This window comes from Pollachius pollachius (genome assembly GCF_949987615.1).
Source record: "Pollachius pollachius genome assembly, chromosome: 18".
Classification (NCBI taxonomy): Eukaryota; Metazoa; Chordata; class Actinopteri; order Gadiformes; family Gadidae; genus Pollachius; species Pollachius pollachius.
Window position 1 is genome coordinate 13,282,336 of NC_136951.1, and position 19,115 is coordinate 13,301,450.

At 53.7% G+C, this 19,115-nt stretch overlaps 1 protein-coding gene across 1 annotated transcript in view; it reads right to left on the bottom strand.

The window, feature by feature from the left end:
- Positions 1 to 1,070: 1,070 nt before the first annotated feature.
- The window catches only part of kmt2e (lysine (K)-specific methyltransferase 2E), a 32,087-nt gene continuing 14,042 nt past the window's right edge, over positions 1,071 to 19,115 (bottom strand). Inside the window, 25 exon segments of the mRNA XM_079756138.1 lie at positions 1,071 to 2,610; positions 2,613 to 2,682; positions 2,684 to 2,733; positions 2,735 to 2,956; positions 3,042 to 3,103; positions 3,355 to 3,434; positions 4,391 to 4,695; positions 5,790 to 6,443; positions 6,560 to 6,616; positions 6,698 to 6,924; positions 7,246 to 7,396; positions 7,996 to 8,295; positions 8,889 to 9,257; positions 9,885 to 10,067; positions 10,668 to 10,739; positions 12,348 to 12,446; positions 13,234 to 13,513; positions 14,148 to 14,257; positions 14,371 to 14,488; positions 14,903 to 15,033; positions 15,564 to 15,788; positions 15,974 to 16,012; positions 16,135 to 16,316; positions 17,246 to 17,385; positions 18,282 to 18,511. Of these exon segments, the coding sequence (XP_079612264.1) occupies positions 2,251 to 2,610; positions 2,613 to 2,682; positions 2,684 to 2,733; positions 2,735 to 2,956; positions 3,042 to 3,103; positions 3,355 to 3,434; positions 4,391 to 4,695; positions 5,790 to 6,443; positions 6,560 to 6,616; positions 6,698 to 6,924; positions 7,246 to 7,396; positions 7,996 to 8,295; positions 8,889 to 9,257; positions 9,885 to 10,067; positions 10,668 to 10,739; positions 12,348 to 12,446; positions 13,234 to 13,513; positions 14,148 to 14,257; positions 14,371 to 14,488; positions 14,903 to 15,033; positions 15,564 to 15,788; positions 15,974 to 16,012; positions 16,135 to 16,316; positions 17,246 to 17,385; positions 18,282 to 18,511 (4,716 nt within the window). The 3' untranslated portion in view covers positions 1,071 to 2,250.

The window sequence follows — 19,115 nt, forward strand, 5'->3', positions numbered from 1 at the left end:
CTTAGACTAACCCTAACCCTATAATCAACGTTAGCCCAGTTATTTCTTTAGAAACTTGATTTAGCTAGCAACACAAAATACAAACTTCCAAACTCAATTCATCAGTTGTGTATCATCTACATCTTTAGAAAATGAATAACTGGTCACTTAAACCAAACCAAAGCAAACAAATTGAGCAGACACCGAATTAAAAGGTTAGTTACAATTTGGTATGAATAAATATAAATCCATAAAATAGGTACAATCGTATATCTTGCCACTTTTGAAATTGAACACATCAAACCTAAGCCCAGTTATTCACCTGGCCAAATCCAAAAGCATTTTCTGGTCCTTAATAGATTAGTCAGAATGTTTAGGAAATCCATGAATAAAAACGAAGAAAGTAATTGGATTGTCGTTAAATATTGAATATATACAAATATATACATTTACACACACATTATTCACAATCATATAAATACGATTTGTTAGTTCTGGGATACAAATAGTAAACCTATGAGCCTGTTTTCTTTCCTCGAGTTGTCCTGCATTGTAAAGCAGGACAGCAGTGAGTAAGAAGTAACTTGATTAAGTACTGCCAACCAAAGAGCAAATACTGACGCAGAGGTGGTTCTGAGGTCAGGTGGGGCACAGAAAGTCCTGAGCCGGTGGTTTGGGTCAGGATAGAAGTTATGAAACTTGGGAAATCAGCGTAGTTGTTGGGACTCCGAACCGCCCTCTAATCTCACTCCAAGGTTTTCTGAAAGAAAAAGGCTCAACACCTATCTGCTCAAATGAAAACAAACAGCTTGTCAAACTCATCCATGGTGGAGAAACACACGGTTTATCAAATTTGTTCAGTAGAGTAGGTCCTGGGTAATGAGTGATAATGAGTTTCATGTGTTGAAAAAAAATTACTTTGGTTCTTCGTTGTGTTAAGATGGGTTTGTTGAATTCATCAGGGTTATATAACTGGTAACATTAAAATCTACTGGTATTGTATTCTACCGGTCCTTTGGTGCCCCCTAGTGGCCGCTGGGGATACGGCCACATTTACCGCCTCGTCAGAGAGAGACACACGAAGCAGAGAGTGGTAGAAAACTGTCATTAAAGTGATTTATTATAATGAACAATGAAAACAGCCAACCAGTGCAGTGTCTGTGAGTCTCTGCCCTCCACACAAACATACACTCACACACAAATAATAATAATAATAATAATAATACAAAATAATGACAAAGTCGAAGAGAAAATAAAATGCTACAGTCACGGAAACATTCAGCTTTGCCAACAGAGCGTTTTTGTATTTACAACAATATTCAAAAAATGGGGGCGGGGCGTGGCAACGCGATGTACAAGCATAGAAAAGACAGGAAGCAGATATATACACGTGTTCCTGGGAGAACCTATACATTAAATACACTTTCTACAAAGAACCTCCATATTGAAAAATAAACCGCTAAACGCCGCAGCTATGGTGAGACCGCCCGGATACCTTAGAGGTACAGCACTCGTCTGCACACACACACACACACACACCACAAGACGTCAAGAAACACACCCTCCACACACACACACCCTCCACACACACACACACACACACACACACACACACACACACACACACACACACACACACACACACACACACACACACACACACACACACACACACACACACGTAAAGACAAGGACAAGAAAGTCCTGCACACACACACACACACACACAAAGATGAAAAGACACTCTCTCTCTCTCGGCGGCTGGCTGAATGTGTGCCGGAGCGACCTGTAGCCAGGTGAAGGAATAATAAAATAACTCTGTGTGGGGAGCAGGCGACAGACGGAAGAGAGGTGACTAGCTAGAGGGGGGGGTGGTAGGCTGGAATGTCCACTGGTAAATAGAAAGTGCCTTACAACAGGAGTCCAACAAGACACGGGGGGGTGGGGGGGGCTATAAAAATGAAGAGGCGGCGAGGAGGCCGTCCAGTCCCGCCTCCTCGCTCATCTTGGTTTCTTTTTTCTTGATTCTTTTAAAAGACGCGCGGCCTGTCTGAAGTCTGTCTGAAGTCTGTCTGACGTCTGTCTGACGTCTGTCTGACGCCTGTCTGACGCCTGTCTGACGTCTGCCTGACGTCTGTCTCCTCAGGTCTCTAGACGTCCCGGGCCGGGTCCCTCGTCCCTCGTGTTGACACGTACAAAACATATGTTACAGCTTACGTTACACAAAGTGGCCCCTCTCTGTCAGAGTCCTAGGGGCCGGGGGCCGGGCGGTCAGTGCCAGCCGCCGCCCAGGTAACCAGGGCTGTGGAAGGGTCCGGCGGAGGCGGGGCCCCCGCGGGGGGGCGGGGCCTGGCCCGGCGCAGTCTGTTGGGGCGGGGGAGGGGGAGGGGGCGGGGGGGGCAGTCCTGTCTGCTGGTGGGGGGGCGGGGCCCCGGGGAAGCCGGCCAGGGCGTGGAAGTGGTGCGAAGGCGGAGCCTGCATGGGGGCGGAGGACGAGGGCGCGGCGGGGGGAGGGGGCGGGGGGGGAGGGGTGAGGGAGAGGAGGGCGCCCCCCCCTCCCCCCGTGGTGGGGGGGGGCTGCATGCTGACATGCAGCAGGGCGGGGGGGGGGGTAGTGCAGGGGGGGGGGGGGCCGGCGGGCCGGGGGGGTACCCGGGGAAGGGCCCCGCCACCGCCGGGTAGGGGCTAGGGGCCGTGGCGGGGGGCCCGGGGGGGGGGAGGAGGAGGAGGAGGGGGAGGGGGAGGGGGGGGGGGGAGGGGTCCCCTGGGGGGTGTACTGGGCGAAGGGGGCGGGGCCCGGCTGCGTCTGCGGGGGCGGGGCCTGGGGCGGCTGCGTGGAGAAGAGCACCCTCTGGTGGAAGGGCGAGCCCTGAGGGGGGGGCTTGGCGCCCGTGTAGGGGCCCGGCGAGGGGGCCCGCCGGGTGGGGGTCAGCGGGGGGCCCTCCTCCTCCCTGGTGGGCCGACCGGGGGAGCAGGGCTGGAGAGAGAGGAGCAGAGGTCAGAGGTCAGAGCGGGCGGGGGGGGTGGTTGGTAGTGATGGCCAGCTCAGGGGGTGGTCCTACCGCAGCGGGGGGGGAAGGAGCGTCTCTCACGGTAGGACCCTCACCGCCCTCTGCCTCGCCGTCTGGAACAGCAGCAGCAACAACAACAACAACACAGGACGTCAGGACGCAGGAGAGGAACACGCTGTTAGCCTTCTAGGCTAACAGCGTGTTGACTGTTGATTAGCGTGCAATGTCCCTGAAATAAACCGATAAATAAATAGATAAAATAGGGGCAGGGGGGCACTAGTGTGTCTGGGTCCATGCATATCTGTGCAAGTATCTGCGTGTGTGTCTGTATATGTGTGTGTGTGTGTGTGTATGTGAGTCCTACCGGTGTCCTTGTCCTGGCTCAGCAGCAGGGCGCGCTGGTAGCTCCGCTCTCGGGCCTGCTCCACAGACGTAGAGGAGATCCTGAGGAGAACAGCACCGCCTGTTAGAGTACTGCTGCTTTACCTCCATTACTCTGTTCTCATCCATCACTCTGTGTTCTCATCCATCACTCTGTGTTCTCATCCATTACTCTGTGTTCTCTCATCCATTACTGTGTTCTCTCATCCATTACTCTGTGTTCTCATCCATTACTCTGTGTTCTCATCCATTACTCTGTTCTCATCCATTACTCTGTGTTCTCATCCATTACTGTGTTCTCATCCATTACTGTGTTCTCATCCATTACTCTGTGTTCTCATCCATTACTCTGTGTTCTCTCATCCATTACTCTGTGTTCTCATCCATTACTCTGTGTTCTCTCATCCATTACTCTGTGTTCTCTCATCCATTACTCTGTGTTCTCATCCATTACTCTGTGTTCTCATCCATTACTCTGTGTTCTCATCCATTACTCTGTGTTCTCATCCATTACTCTGTGTTCTCATCCATTACTGTGTTCTCATCCATTACTTTGTGTTCTCATCCATTACTCTGTGTTCTCATCCATTACTCTGTGTTCTCATCCATTACTCTGTGTTCTCATCCATTACTCTGTTCTCATCCAATACTTTGTGTTCTCATCCATTACTCTGTGTTTTCATCCATTACTCTGTGTTCTCATCCATTACTCTGTTCTCATCCATTACTCTGTTCTCATCCATTACTCTGTGTTCTCATCCATTACTCTGTGTTCTCATCCATTACTCTGTGTTCTCATCCATCACTTTTGTAGTCTTTACGCCTGGCGTCCATGATTGTAGTTCTGCTGCCATATGAGCAGCTGCCTATGAGGTCTATGTCCGTGCGTTTCACTACAGCGAGGTCAGTCTAGTGTGGGGAGTCAGAAGGGTCTGGGTTCGAGTCCCAGTGTCCCTGACCCGGTCTGAACCGGTTCTAACGGCTCACATGCCGTCTCTGAGGTGGGTGAGGTGTCGTACCATGTGCCCTCCCCCGCCTCCCTCTCCCCCGCCGGGCCCTCCCCCTCCTCCCCCGCGGGGGGCTCCTTCAGGGCGGGGGGCGGGAGCGAGGACGACGACGAGGAGGAGACGGCCGCCGCGGGAATCGTGGGCTGAGGAGGAGGCGGCGGCGGGGGCGGGGCTTCGCTGGCGGTCTCCGTGGCGACGGGGAACACGTCGGCCACGCCCAGCGGCGCCAGGGAGGAGACGGGGGAGCCGCAGTCCGTCTTGGAGCCGCCGCTACGCCGCGCCTCGCGCTGCCGCTTCCTGTACTCCAGCAGAGACACCTGAACACACACAACAACGTCATTGGACACAGAACCATGCTCCTCCACCAGCAGAGGGCGCTGCTGAGGTAAACACTGCTAGTGGGGCTCAGCTGCCAGTGGTTCACTGGTCAACGGCTGCTAAGAGATGGTTCTGTTGAGGTTGTGTATCAAGGGTTATAGGTTAGAGATGGTACTGTTGAGGTTGTGTATCAAGGGTTATAGGTTAGAGATGGTACTGTTTAGGTTGTGTATCAAGGGTTATAGGTTAGAGATGGTACTGTATCAAGGGTTATAGGTTAGAGATGGTACTGTTTAGGTTGTGTATCAAGGGTTACAGGTTAGAGATGGTACTGTTTAGGTTGTGTATCAAGGGTTATAGGTTAGAGATGGTACTGTTTAGGTTGTGTATCAAGGGTTATAGGTTAGAGATGGTCATGTTTAGGTTGTGTATCAAGGGTTATAGGTTAGAGATGGTACTGTTTAGGTTGTGTATCAAGGGTTATAGGTTCGAGATGGTACTGTTTAGGTTGTGTATCAAGGGTTATAGGTTAGAGATGGTACTGTTTAGGTTGTGTATCAAGGGTTATAGGTTAGAGATGGTACTGTTTAGGTTGTGTTTCAAGGGTTATAGGTTAGAGATGGTACTGTTTAGGTTGTGTATCAAGGGTTATAGGTTAGAGATGGTACTGTTTAGGTTGTGTATCAAGGGTTATAGGTTAGAGATGGTACTGTTTAGGTTGTGTATCAAGGTATATAGGTTAGAGATGGTTGTGTATCAAGGGTTATAGGTAAGAGATGGTACTGTTTAGGTTGTGTATCAAGGTTTAGAGATGGTTGCGATCATAACTAATGCCTAAATGGTTAGCAGCAGGTTCAGTACGTTTTTATATGTTAGCGAGATGGTTGGCTGGGTAAAGCGATGTTGTGGTAAAGCTAGTTTCTAATGTCCCACCTTCACAGGATAACATAACCTATGTACTGATACACATCTTACGTACAACTGGGTTCTACTGGTACTTTACTGGGTTCTCTACTCTGTCTATCTTGTGAAGTGCATGGATGACCCCAGAAGAAGACCTCTTTAAATCTGATGAGGTGGGGCGTGTGCGTACCTTCTTCTTCTGTGGTGGGTTGAGCGCCGACCCCCCCGGGTCCAGTGCCCCCTCCCCGCTGAGCGAGCGGGAGAAGGCCAGCCCGCTCTGCTCCTCGGGCCCGGGGTAGAAAAGCTGACCCGGGGCCTCGACGAAGGCCGTCGGCACGGCGACCGCCCCCACCACCACCACCGCCGCGGGGGCCACCGTCGGGACCCCCACCACGGGGGGCACCACCACCACGGGGGCGCCGGCCGCCACGGCCGCCTCGGGCCGGAAGGGGGAGACAAGCGGCTCCAGGGTGTGGGAGGGGGTGAGGTCCCGCAGGTTGGAGTTGACCGGGGAGAAGGTAAGCCCCGGGGGGCCAGCGGCGGGGGCCCTCTCCGGGCTCTTCAGCCAGACGGGGAAGGCGGACGACGAGGAGGTGGAGGAGGAGGGGGGGACCTCCGCCACAGTGGAGGAGGGGGGAGGGGCTTCGACGTCGACAGCGGCGACGGCGGGCTCCGCGGCGGCCCTGCCGTCCGACTGGTCCTCCGGGACCCCCGCTGGCTCCGAAGGCTCCGGAGCCGGGGTCTGGGGGCTCAGGGGGGCCGAGGGCAGGTCCTCCGGTGGGGGCGTGTCCGGGACGGTGGCAGCCACGCAGGGAGGGGCCAGCAACGAGGGGGGACGCTCCGCCTGCAGGGGTCAAGAGGTCACACACGGATGAGATCCCACTGGGACATAAACCCACTGGGACGACCTACTGAGCGGTCCACACAGAACCAAGAGGATGAGGAGGCCGGAAGTCTTACCTCCTGGGTGCTGGGTCTGCGAACGGCCTCCGGCGAGCTCTCTACCGAAGACTCACTCTGTGAACAGACGGACCAATCACAGGGCGGCGGGGGCAGGCTGTTGGCGGGGGCGTGTGGGCGGGGGGTCAGCGGACATACCTCCTGCGGGGTGACAAGTGCCTGTGTGGGGGTTCTGGGGAGGATCTCCACGGTGGTCTCCTCTGTGCGGGGTCGCGGCGGGGTCGCCAGCAAGGAAGGCGTGAGGCAGGGTTCTGATTGGTCGAACCGGGTGGGCGTGGCGCAGGGGGAGCCGTAGGGGGTGGAGCTCTCGGAGAGGCAGCAGTCCAGCTGGGTGAGGCGCCGCTTCTTCAGAGGAGTCGGCAGCTCTGCTGGGGAACACGCAGGTTGGATCAGATCCCTGGTTCCAAAGTTCAGAAGTTACAGAGCTCAACAGTTCTAAAGTTCAGAAGTTACAGAGTTCCACAGTTCTAAAGTTCAGAAGTTACAGAGTTCCACAGTTCCAAAATCGAGGACTTCAAGTGCTAAATTAAACTCCTGAGTTCTAAGGTCCACGATGTGGAGTCATGTGATCTGCAGTTAACGCGATTTGAGTTCCAATCATCTTAGTTATTAAGTAAACTAACCCTAACCCATTAAATACTGCTACGCCCAAGACAGAACCCTGTGGTCCCCTGAGTGACGCGTACCTGGTAAGCAGCAGCCGCCGTTGTAAGGGAGGGGGCTGTCAGAGTCTCCGTTGATGGGGGGGCTCAGCGGACCCTCAGTGGGCATCATCAGGCCGGGGCGTCGTATTGGACTGGTGGAGCCCTCCTCCTCTAGAGCCTGCTTCAGCCAGCGCTGAGGAACAACACAAGGCACAAGGTGAGGTCTCCTCCTCTAAGCCTGGGTGGCCACCTGTCTACAAGGACGTCCTCTTGGACCAAACTCCCTCCATGAAGCACCCTATTCATGGGAAGTTATCAGATCATATTGAATGGTGAATAACTCCCCAATAGCGAGGCTGACGGACAGGGTCACCTCTCAGAATGCCTTCGGTTTCACTAAGATCTACGTTTTTCATGTAATAGTAGCTTTCTGTCCATAAGTGTTCTGAAGTGATTGAACACTTCAGACTAAGTGACAGAGATCTGCTGATGTGGACCCAAGCTGCCCCTAGAGATGCTATAATGGGGAGCTCACTAAAGACAATCAGATAAGACTTTTCATGAATAGGACAGTCCAGGAAGGGAGCTCAGAGGTGGGGGTGCCTACGTCCTCCGAGGGCCAGAGCCTGGGGGGAGGGTCAGGGCGCTTCGCTCAGAGTGGGGGTCACAACACGAGTCCCGAGGGTTCAGTGAGGTCATGAGCCACGCTAACGTCCCGCTCATGGGCCGCCCCTCCACACAGGGGGGCTCACGACAGCACCCCGACGCCGGGGACCCCGAGGGGCCGCTTACCTTCTTGCAGGAGCCGGTGGTGGGCGGGGTCTCGGGCAGCTCCCGCGAGCGCCGGCGGCCGGTGGGGACACCGGGCGTGCCGGGGCTGCGGTTGGCCATGAAGGGCGAGGAGAAGCGGACGTAGTGTTTGGGCGTGCTGTACACCTGCGGCGAGCACGCCATCCCCGGTAAGGCATTGAGCTGCGTGGCGAGGACCTCCGGGTCGCTGCTGATGCGGAGGGGCCGCTCGGGGACCGGCTCGGGGGTCCGGGCCAGACCCCGCTCGGGCTGCTTGTCCCCCACCCAGTCGCTCACAAAGTGCTGTTGAGGGACCAGAGAGAGGTGGGGTTAGGACTGGAGAGGTGGGGTTAGGACTGGAGAGGTGGGGTTAGGACTGGAGAGGTGGGGTTAGGACTGGACAGGTGGGGTTAGGACTGGAGAGGTGGGGTTAGGACTGGAGAGGTGGGGTTAGGACTGGAGAGGTGGGGTTAGGACTGGACAGGTGGGGTTAGGACTGTAGAAGTGGGGTTAGGACGAGTATAGGTGGTGTCAAGACTTTTAGAGAGAAGGTAGAGGTGGTGTTAAGACTTGTAGAGGTGGTGTTAAGACTTGTGGAGGGATAGGTAGAGATGGTGTCAAGACTTGTAGAGAGGTTGTCGAGGTGTTGGTAAGACTTGTAGAGATGATAGAGGTGTTGGTAAGACTTGTAGGGGTGGTGTTAAGACTTGTAGACATGATAGAGGTGTTGGTAAGACTTGTAGAGATGATAGAGGTGTTGGTAAGACTTGTAGAGATGATAGAGATGTTGGTAAGACTATTAAGGGTGGTGTTAAGACTTGTGAAGGTGGTGTTCGGACTTCAGACTAAACTACAGGCTTTAAATCCACACCCTGGGCCGCGGAGGCGGAGCAAACCTTTTTAGTTTTGAAGTTCTTGTGGGCGGAGCGGTGGCGTTCGGGGGCGGGGGAGCTGCTGTGGGCGGGGCTAGTGTCGGGCGGCGGGGGGAAGGGGGCGTCGGCCTCGGGCTCCAGGTGGGAGAGGGGCGGCTCCTCCCCCTCGGGCGCCTCCACCCCCAGCGGCTCCCCGAGGCCGTCGGCGGGGGAGCTGGGCGGCACGTCTGAGCAGGCGCTGATGGTGCGCGTCCGCCGCCGCTGCTGGCCGATGTGCGTGCGGTTGCGCGAGAAGCTCTTCCTGTTTCGGTGACCTTTGACCTTGGCGGGCTTCAGGAGCCCCGGCTCCTCTTTGATCTCCAGGAAGGGCTGGGAGCAGACCATTTCGTGCTGCTGCAGATCACAAAGAGGCAGGTTAGAGAGAGCGCGCCCCTAAGGTTGTGTTGGACCGGCACGTTTGGTCAAAGTGCTTTAAATCTCTTGCACCCTCATCATGGAGTAAGCTACAGGATCACCTTAAATTGGAATCCCAAATCACCATGAACAATTACAAAAGCAGGATTAAGTACTAGTTAAGACAAACTGTAGAGGTCCGGTTACTGAGCACTGACGTGCTGACAATGGAATTGCTTTATTGTGATTTCTCTTATTGTGTTTTGTGCCCTTGTTTTTTTTTTAATGCTGCCTTCTTGGCCAGGACTCTGTTGGAAAATAGATTTTCGATGAGAATATTCCTGGTAATTTAAAGGTTAATAAAAAAGTTTAAAAAAATAAGTTATCTGAATAAGATCGGCAATGTAAATGGGCATGCAGTGAGTCAACTTCAGTTAGATTCTGATCATTTTCACTGCGAAGAATGAATAAATTAATCAAGTCAAATATTAAGTAATCCATCTCCATCCTCTCTTAACAAGGCTGGAGATGACCTCCTGACCCCTAGGGCAATGCCCTGTTCTGTAGTTCCTCCCTGGGGGGGCTTCAGTTCTCTACACAGTGTGTGGGGGGGGGGGTCGTCGTCACCTGCATGACGGACGGGGAGTCGGCCGTCTCAGGCGTGGCGGGGGGCTCCTCCTTGATGCCATGACCCCCCATCTCCGGCTTGGTGCCCCCGATCCTCTCCAGGGCCTGCTCTCGCCGCTTCTCCCTCTTCTCCATGCGGGCGAAGGCCTGGAGGATGGCCTCCATCTTCCTCTCCTCCCGGGTCTGGGGGGGACAGAGACGTGAGGCCACTGTCTTTAGAGGCCAGAAGAACGGCACTCAGCCGAGGGCAGCAGACCTCAGGCAGAACGCCGAGGGAGGAGACACACACACACACACACACATCAAATGAAGAAACTACGGCGCAGAGCCAAATGAAGAATAACAATAGCCGCAGCAAGGGAAGAACAAAAACAAAGGGTCAAAGGTGACAAGAGGTCGGGGTATGTGTGCATGAGGGTGAGATGCTTACCCTGCTGAAGCACGGGCTACTGTGTCCTCATCGTGGTGTGTGACGTGTGTGTGTGTGTGACTGTGGTGTTTGTAACGCAAAGACGAACGCGAGGAGTGGGCTAAACGGCCTCCTCCGAATAACATCCAACCAAACGTCCCCCAACACAGTCCCAGGAGGGGTTAGGGGTGACCTGCCAACACCAGGGCTTATCATTGGCCAGGCACGACACACATGTGGCATGTCATCACCAGGACGGCGGTGCCAGTGAGCAGGGGCGGTCCTGGCTCCCGCTGGGGGAGTGGGGGGCCGGGGGCTGCCCGGGGGGCGGCTGGGTGGAATGGGGTCGGCCTCATGTGATCATCATAGTTTACCTCCTTTGGTCGCCCTCCCTTCCAGCTGGGGGCGGGCCCGACGGCCAGGTGGGACTGCTCCAGGGGGCAGGCCTGGATGGTTCAACGAAGAGACAGCCCAGTTTAGAGACACACCCGCACACGCACACGGGCCGGGCGTCGCTAGGAACACGTGCATCGCGGCTGGGGTTAGGAGGCGTCTCAGCACCGCAGGGCCACCAGACAGTCAGAGGCTGAGGCTCCCTCTTTAAACGAGCTTCAAACGAGGCTGAACTGGGTCTGAACATGCAGTCTGAACTCCATTCCAAGGGTTCGACACAGCCCTGTTTACCCTTTAGCACATCCCTCCACCCCTCTGTCCACCCAACAGTCTAACACCCTGGACGACCCGTTACACTGAGTATACAATAACGGAGGGCGTTCAGGGATTGGCCGCAGGGAACGCCATGATAAGGGACGCTTTTCTGACCAATCCTTGCGCTCGCTAGGGCAGAAAATCCCCGTTAAACACTGTTGATGAACCACCATGTGTCATCACTTTAAAGACACCCAATCAGGGTTAAGACACCAACACACATCCCTTGGCACAGAAAAACCCATCTTATAACCTTATAACTTATAACCGTGGCAACCGGACACCGTCCTCTGCTGCCCCTTTCCTCCCTGCCATCCAGCATTTGATTGGTCCGTTAGGGGGGCTGTATGCCGGTCAATGATGCGACAGTGTTTCACACCTCGCGGCTCTATCGGGTGGCAGGAGCTCACTGCGGTGTCGTCTTCACTATGTGCGTATGTGCTCGTACAGTATGAGTGTTCAATTTGTGTGTACATTAAGAGTGTTCAATGTGTGAGTACAGTATTAGTGTTCAATGTGTGAGTACAGTATTAGTGTTCAATGTGTGTGTACAGTATTAGTGTTCAATGTGTGTGTACAGCATTAGTGTTAAATGCGTGTGTACAGTATTAGTGTTCAATGTGTGAGTACAGTATTAGTGTTCAATGTGTGTGTACAGTATTAGGGTTCAAGGCGTGTGTACAGTATGAAAGTTCAATGTGTTTCTTACTGTCCAGTATGTTGTAAGCCCACATCTTTATGGGACGCAAGGCTCAGAGGCAGGGTGAAGTGTACAGAGTGTATTGGTGAGGGGGAGGAGATCCCAGCAGTCACTGGGGGCCATTTGCAGCTCCCAGCAGGACTGAAGGGCAGAGCTACAGCAGGACAGCAGCGGAGTTGCAGAGCTGTTTGGGGGAATGGGTTCTGGTTCTGGTTCTACTAGGGGACACGGTGGGGAGCCGTGCGCTTCTGGGCCATTTTGTCCAAGGGAGATCCGAAAAAAAAAAAAAAAAAAGCCAACCGGTTCATCTTTTGTTATGTGCTTGTCTCCATGGTTACAGCTACTCTATGGAGCCGCAGGTGGCCCCTTGTGGGTGGGAGGGGCCGAGTGAAGGCTGCCGGGAGGGGATGTACGCACGCAGCACCAGGGTGGAGCTGGCGGGAGAGGCGCGGCGGCAGCAGGGCGTAGCACTAGCGGAGGCAGCGCGGGGACGGGTGGGGGCCTCGTCTAAGACGACAGCAGGCGCAGCGGTGCAGTTCATGGCAGGGCGGAGCTGGGGCCCCAGAATGCACGGCGTGAACAAGAACAGCAAAATAAAACAACTACTGAGGACGGAGCTGCAGCCCACCTAGTCTCTGGCACTTACCATCTTCCTCCTCCTCTCTGCCACCTGCTCCTCTGACTCCATCTCTACTTCATTGCTAACGGAGGTTTTGTCTTCTAGATCCTCATATAACTCAGGGTCCTGGAAGGGGAGGGCAGAGGGCCAGAGCTTTAGCGGAGGCTCAATCAGTCTGGCTACAGACTAGAGGAGAGAGAGAGGGAGGAAGAGAGAGAGAGAGAGAGTAAGAGAGAGGAGGAGAGGAAGAGAGGAGTGCTCTGTTTGGGGGAGGTCGGGAGGAGGTTGGGGGGGGCTGGACCACTGGCCGAGTGATATACTGATCTGACCTTTGACACTAGTGGACCAACTAAGCACCCGACTATAAAAGTAATAAATCACGCCCCGGACAGTCCAAGCCGATATGCTTTACCAGCCTGTTATATAATATATATATTGACGTGTGTACTTAAACGTGTCCTTCTGAGTCCCCTTTATTGACAAAGGTGTGTGAGTGTGTGTGTGAGAGTGTGTGCAGTAGCACTATCATATGTTGCGCAGTGAGGGGATCAAATGAAGCCCGTTCTATTGAGCGTGGCCGGGCTCCCCCCTGCTAGGTCAGAGAGGGCTACACTGACGTGATGTGAGACAGTGGTGCAATGGGTGAGGATGGATGATGAGAATGGGGGAGGAGCAGGGGGGGAGGGGGGGGGAACTGAAAAGACAGAGCAATGAACGGCTCCCAGACATCAACACATCATGCAGAGAAAACAACAACAACAACAACGCTACAAGAACGAGACATGCCTAGAGTTACCATGGACACACGCTAGTACACAATACAGACAGAATGGTGCTGAAGTAACTCAGTGAGGGGGTAAAACAGGAAAGGGGGCGTGTCTGGAGCATGGCCCAGGTAGGGGGAGGGGGCTACCTGGTTGTTGGATATGGAGAGGCGGAGCGGCGAGAGCTTCCTCTGCTTGCTGCCGTCGCTGACCCCTACGCCGCCACAGCCCAGCGCCTTCACCTTGCCCTCGCCGTCCAGCCCCAGGTTCTGGTTCTGCCCCAGGTCCTCCCGCGTCGGGTCCTTGTCCTTACGGCCCCCGGCCCGCCGCCGGCTCCCTGAGCCCAGGTTCTCAATGGGCTCCAGGTTGTGCTTCAGCACCGGACACTCTGGGTTCCCCTTCACACACGCACAGTCCACCTTGTACTTACTGAGAGAGGGGAGAGGAGAGACAGAGCAGAGGGTGAGGAGGAGGAGGCATGGAGCAGGTGGTGGGGAGGAGGAGGAGACACAGAGAAGAGGGAGAGGAGGAGGAGGGGACACAGAGCAGAGGGAGAGGAGGAGGAGGGGACACAGAGCAGAGGGAGAGGAGGAGGAGGAGACACAGAGAAGAGGGAGAGGAGGAGGAGGAGACAGAAAAGAGGGAGAGGAGGGGACACAGAGCAGAGGGAGAGGAGGAGGAGGAGACACAGAGAAGTGGGAGAGGAGGAGGAGGAGACAGAGAAGAGGGTGAGGAGGAGGAGGGGACAGAGAAGAGGGAGAGGAGGAGGAGGGGACAGAGCAGAGGGAGAGGAGGAGGAGGGGACACAGAGCAGAGGGAGAGGAGGAGGAGACATTAAGCAGGTGGTGGTGAGGAGGAGGAAGAGGTGGAGGTCGAGACAGTGCAGGGGGCGAGGAGGAGGAGGAGACATGGAGCAGGTGGTGGTGAGGAGGAGGAGGAGACAGAGCAGGTGGTGAGGAGGAGAATGGATGGTAAGTAGGAGACAGGAAGGATAATAGGAGGAGACAGAGAGGATGATAGGAGACCATCCCGTCCCAGAGGACGCTGGTGAATCGGTCCTCACCAGCTGCTGTAGTCGAAGTCAAAGCCGATGGTGATCTCTGTGCCCTTGCCGATTGGCCGCAGAGAGTAGATGTACAGGTGCAGCATGCCGTCCTCGATCACATGACGCACCTAAGGAAACACAGCAAATCATAACAATGCCTTTAATTTTCTCCAATACTGCACAAGACCAGCCCCACTGAGAGGTCAGAGGTTAATGTTCCGGGGGGGGTCGCGCCTCCTACCTCAGCGTTGGGGGTACACGACCGCCGGATGAAGCGCGCCTCGTTGCCAAAGCTGCGGGCGTCGACGCACATCTCCAGGCCGTCGAACTTGGAGTAGAACAACACGAAGGGGTACGGCCTGCAGCGCACACAGAGACACAAACATTACCCTCTCATCCCCCGGAGCAGAACACAGGGGGTCTTATATCATCTTGTTTCATGTGATATTTTGTTTAACACATGGATGTTAATTCTGCCCTATCCCTGCTTTAGCTAGTTTAATGATGACTGACGATATCCAATATCATTCAAATGGGTTCTCATCTACATGATGTGGTGGGATAAGGCGTTCCTGTTATCTCAGATATGGGAACCTGGTTACCAAAGCGGCATGCAAAATGGGATAATGAAATTATCATGTGTAATCCTTATTTTATCATTTTATTCAAAATAAAGTAGTATTTATTTGGTATTGACCAGGCCAATGGGGAGTCGAGTACTCTTGAAGAACAGAGTGACCCCTAACCTCTTGGAGAACAGAGTGACCCCTGACCTCTTGAAGAAGTACCCATTGGCCTCAAACTGCTGGCGCAGCATGAATCTCCCGCGGTACTCGATGATGAGGGAGTCCGGTGCCAGGTCCCTTACTGCCTTCAGGATCTTCTTATTCTTCTGCACCTGGCTCTGCAGGGAGAGAGAACCCAGAGCAAGCATGAGGAACCACCACTAGTGATCCATCACTACAAACGTACTGCATCAGATCACAATATACACATTATAGCATGATCATCATTTAAGTTGCATCAATTCACAAAATTGCCAATATGTATTGTTGATATATGGACATGAAATCCTATCACGATGTGGGCTTAACATATCACAATATGGACATGACCCCATGCGGTGATACACATGACACCCTGCGGTGATACACATGACACCCTGCGGCGATACACATGACACCATGCGGCGATACACATGACGCCATGCGGCGATACACATGACGCCGTGCGGCGATACACATGACGCCGTGCGGCGATACACATGACACCGTGCGGCGATACACATGACACCGTGCGGCGATACACATGACACCTTGCGGCGATACACATGACACCGTGCGGCGATACACATGACACCGTGCGGCGATACACATGACACCATGTGGCGATACACATGACACCGTGTGGTGATACACATGACGCTGCCCTCACCTCCACAGGGGGCTTGAAGGAGGCCGGGTGCGTGTTGTAGGCGAGGCTCTTGCCATCACCCTGCTCCTTGACCCTGAGCAGCAACTGGACGTCCTCGCTGTACTGGTTGCTGCTGGCCTCCTCGTAGCGCTCCATCCAGGCCTTGATCTTGTTCTCCCACAGCGATGGGGGCTCCGCCAGCTCCAGCTCCGGGGAGGTGCCGCCCTGCGCGGGGTCAAAGGTCGGCTGTTGAAGGGTGAGGGGTGAGGGTGTAAATGGTGAACAAGACAGAAAGAACAGGAACACTGGCCGCCTTCGTAGGAGCTATGCAACCAGGGCTTCCTGGGTATGGTAAATAAGGCTTGAATGTTGAATGTTGATGGTTTGAATTGAGGGCATTCACACTTTATTATTTTTAAGCTGTCATTTACCTTTACTCTGGAAGATTTCCTGGAGCCTTCACGGAAAGCCTGTGAGTCAAAAAAAAAAAAAAAAGAAAAGGAAAGAAAAGACGACACAAATGAGTTATCGAACAGTTCCCTGGCAGGCGATTGGTCAAAGAGCCTGTCAGTCAGAGGAGAAGTGGGCAAACCTTCTTGGCCCGAGCCGAGGCGGCGGGCGGCTCCTTGTCTCCGCTCCTCTTGCGCTTCTTGTCGATCTGCTTGTTGCCAAGGCGCCCGGTCGTCAGGGTGATGGAGGTGGGCGTGTGCTGGAAGGCCGAGTAGAGCTCCAGCGGCACCTCATCTCCGCTCTCCGTGGCGCTGGTGTCCCCATCTAGATCAAGATACACTCCTAATCAATCAGCCAGCATTAATCACCATGGGTCACAGCACAACTCAAGAGCATCACAGGTCTAGTATGGATAGTTATATATAAATAGTTAGCATAGAAAAATTTGTGTAAAACATAACAATTAAAGTCAATACAAAAAACGAATAACCATGAATTGCTTTTATGCATGTTTGAGCTGAAATATTTATATAGTTTGAGGGACGATATATAAATCCACTGAATTGCTGATATGAACTGCTCATCTATGAATAGAGGAGATATTGCTTTACAGTCCTATTCGTCCATATAAACATACATGGCAGCACCAGCAGAATATGTGTGTCAGTTACTAATCAGTTTAGAGCCCATTTTGCAGCCTTGTTTCCCGGCGCTAAGCTGCAGTCTGTCCGCTGACCAGCAGGTGTCAGAGTGGGTTAAGGTGGAGGGTGACGGGGGCGTGGCCAGCAGCCTGACTACATCATGCTCTAATCATTAACAAACTGCTCTTTTACTGCAGTAGGAGTGTAAAAGCAGAACCGAGAACCCACTCGCACTAAAAGCAGTTATCACTGCTCTAAAACATTACAGACAGAATGCTAAAAAGACTTTATACAGATTATTGTGGTTAGATTTACAAGTTTTACAATTTCTCTGTGTGAGTTTCAGTGTGTATTTATTTGACTCCTGTGTGTGTATGAATGAGATTGGTGTGTGCGTGTGTTTTTGACTGTATTTTTTTAAACTGTGTGTGTGACATAGTTTAGTTACGTGTGTGTGTGTCTCTCTCTGTATGTGTGTGTCTTTCTCTGCATGTGTGCGCCTCTCTCTGCATATGTGCGTCCCTCTTTGCATGTGTGTGTGATTCTTCATGTGTGCATCCCTCTCTGCATGTGTGTCTCTGCGTGTGTGTGTGTGGACTTGTTTCGACTCACCAGACAGGCACTCCCTCTTGCGGGTCTGCAGCAGGATGGCCCGCTCGCGGTCCAGAGGCCGGGGCTGGCAGCGCTCACACAGGTACGTCTCTGGGATGTTCTGCCTATCGATGCCCATGCAGTCGATGTGCTGCCATGCACTGGAGCAGGGAGAGAGGAGAGAGAGGTCAGCCTCTTCACAGGAGGACCAACACTAACTAGGGGTCTGCTGCTTTAAGTGCCAGCGCACATGGTCCGTGTGTTAGCTCCACTAGCAAGTCTTGTGTCGATGCCTCTGCCAAAATGGCAGATTCTAATTCAAGGTAGCTAGCTAGCTGAACCCAAATGACAATCTGAAAACAGTGACTGAGCCCAGGATAAAGCAAGGCTGGCGTTAAACCTTTTTTAATCCTCGTTTCTCATCCATTTAATAATACTCCACTTTATTTGTTCAGGAGTAAATACGGACCCAAGTCCATATTGGCAGGTAAATGGTCCTGTGTACCTCACACAGTAGAGCAAGGCATTACCACTGCTAGGATTGGGGGTTACATTCCCACTGGGCCACTCAAGGGCCCATGACATATTTAGTTCTACTTCCTCAGCATCCTGCTTATAGTGATGCCGTGGACGTTGGGATGCAACCAATAACTGCTGGTTTTGGAGTCTTATCCGGACAGCAGTTCAAATGTCTGGAGGGGATTCATAAAAGGAGATCTCAATACACATATCTAGCCTAGCCACCACCACCACCAGCCTTGCCACCACCAGGACTAGCCTAGTCACCACCACCACTAGCCTAGCCACCACCACCACCAGCCTTGCCACCACCATAACTAGCCTAGTCACCACCACCACTAGCCTAGCCACCAACACTAGCCTAGCCTCCATCACTAGCCTAGCCTCCATCACTAGCCTAGCCTCCATCACTAGCCTACCCACCATAACTAGCCCAGCTACCACCAACCCCCTAGCTACCGCCACCACCCCCTTAGCCACCACCCTAGGCGCCACCACCCCCTTAGAACCCCCACCAAGCCACCAATCTCAGACCCACCTGCACTTGTCGCAGCATATCATGTAGCCGTCATCGTGAGTAAAGCTGCAGATGCAGCGCGTGATGTCGGCTCCGTAGCTACCGTCTTCCGATGTGCTGAGCGTGGTGCCGCGGGAGGCCTCGTCCTGGGCCCCCGGCACAAACAGCCCCCCCTCGCCGGGCCGGATCAGCATGGAGGGGGGCGGGGAGGCGGGGGGCGTGGGAGGAGGGCGTGCCCCATAGTTATGGTCCTGATGGGGGAGAGAGAGTGACTGGATGAGGATAGAGAGTATTTGTTCTGGTTGCATTTCAAAAGAACTTGCAGGATGCTGGGTTGTTAAGAATGTGGCGATTATCATCGTCAAGTTTATCTATTAAATGTCTGAGGTATCAGGGCGTACGCCACTGAATCAGTCCACTTGTTGACTGTTCCTTTGTTGGCCTTTGAATGTCAGTAAATGACCAGAAGCCCCACGGTGGAGAACGCCTTGACAGATTGGAGGGTATCAGCTCAGAATAACACAGCAGGGAGCCAGAGGGGAGAGTGACAGAGGCAGTGAAGAAGCCGTAAAGGTTGTAGCACTGAGATCGTGGTTCTGTTTCAGCGTGGGTAGGATCTACTTGTTGTTGGGTGATGATTAACACAGCAGAGAGGCGGGGCCTGTGGGTATGTAGGTCAGGACAAAGGCCACTGAACCGTGTGTGTGTAATATAACTATCATTTAACGGCATGGGATTCATCTGTGTGTATAGGAGCGGCACAAGTTCTGGCACAACCTCATGTCCGAACAATGGCGCGACGTTAGCGGAACAGGGCCTCGCATTGCCTCACCGGGCCTAACAGGGGCCTCACTG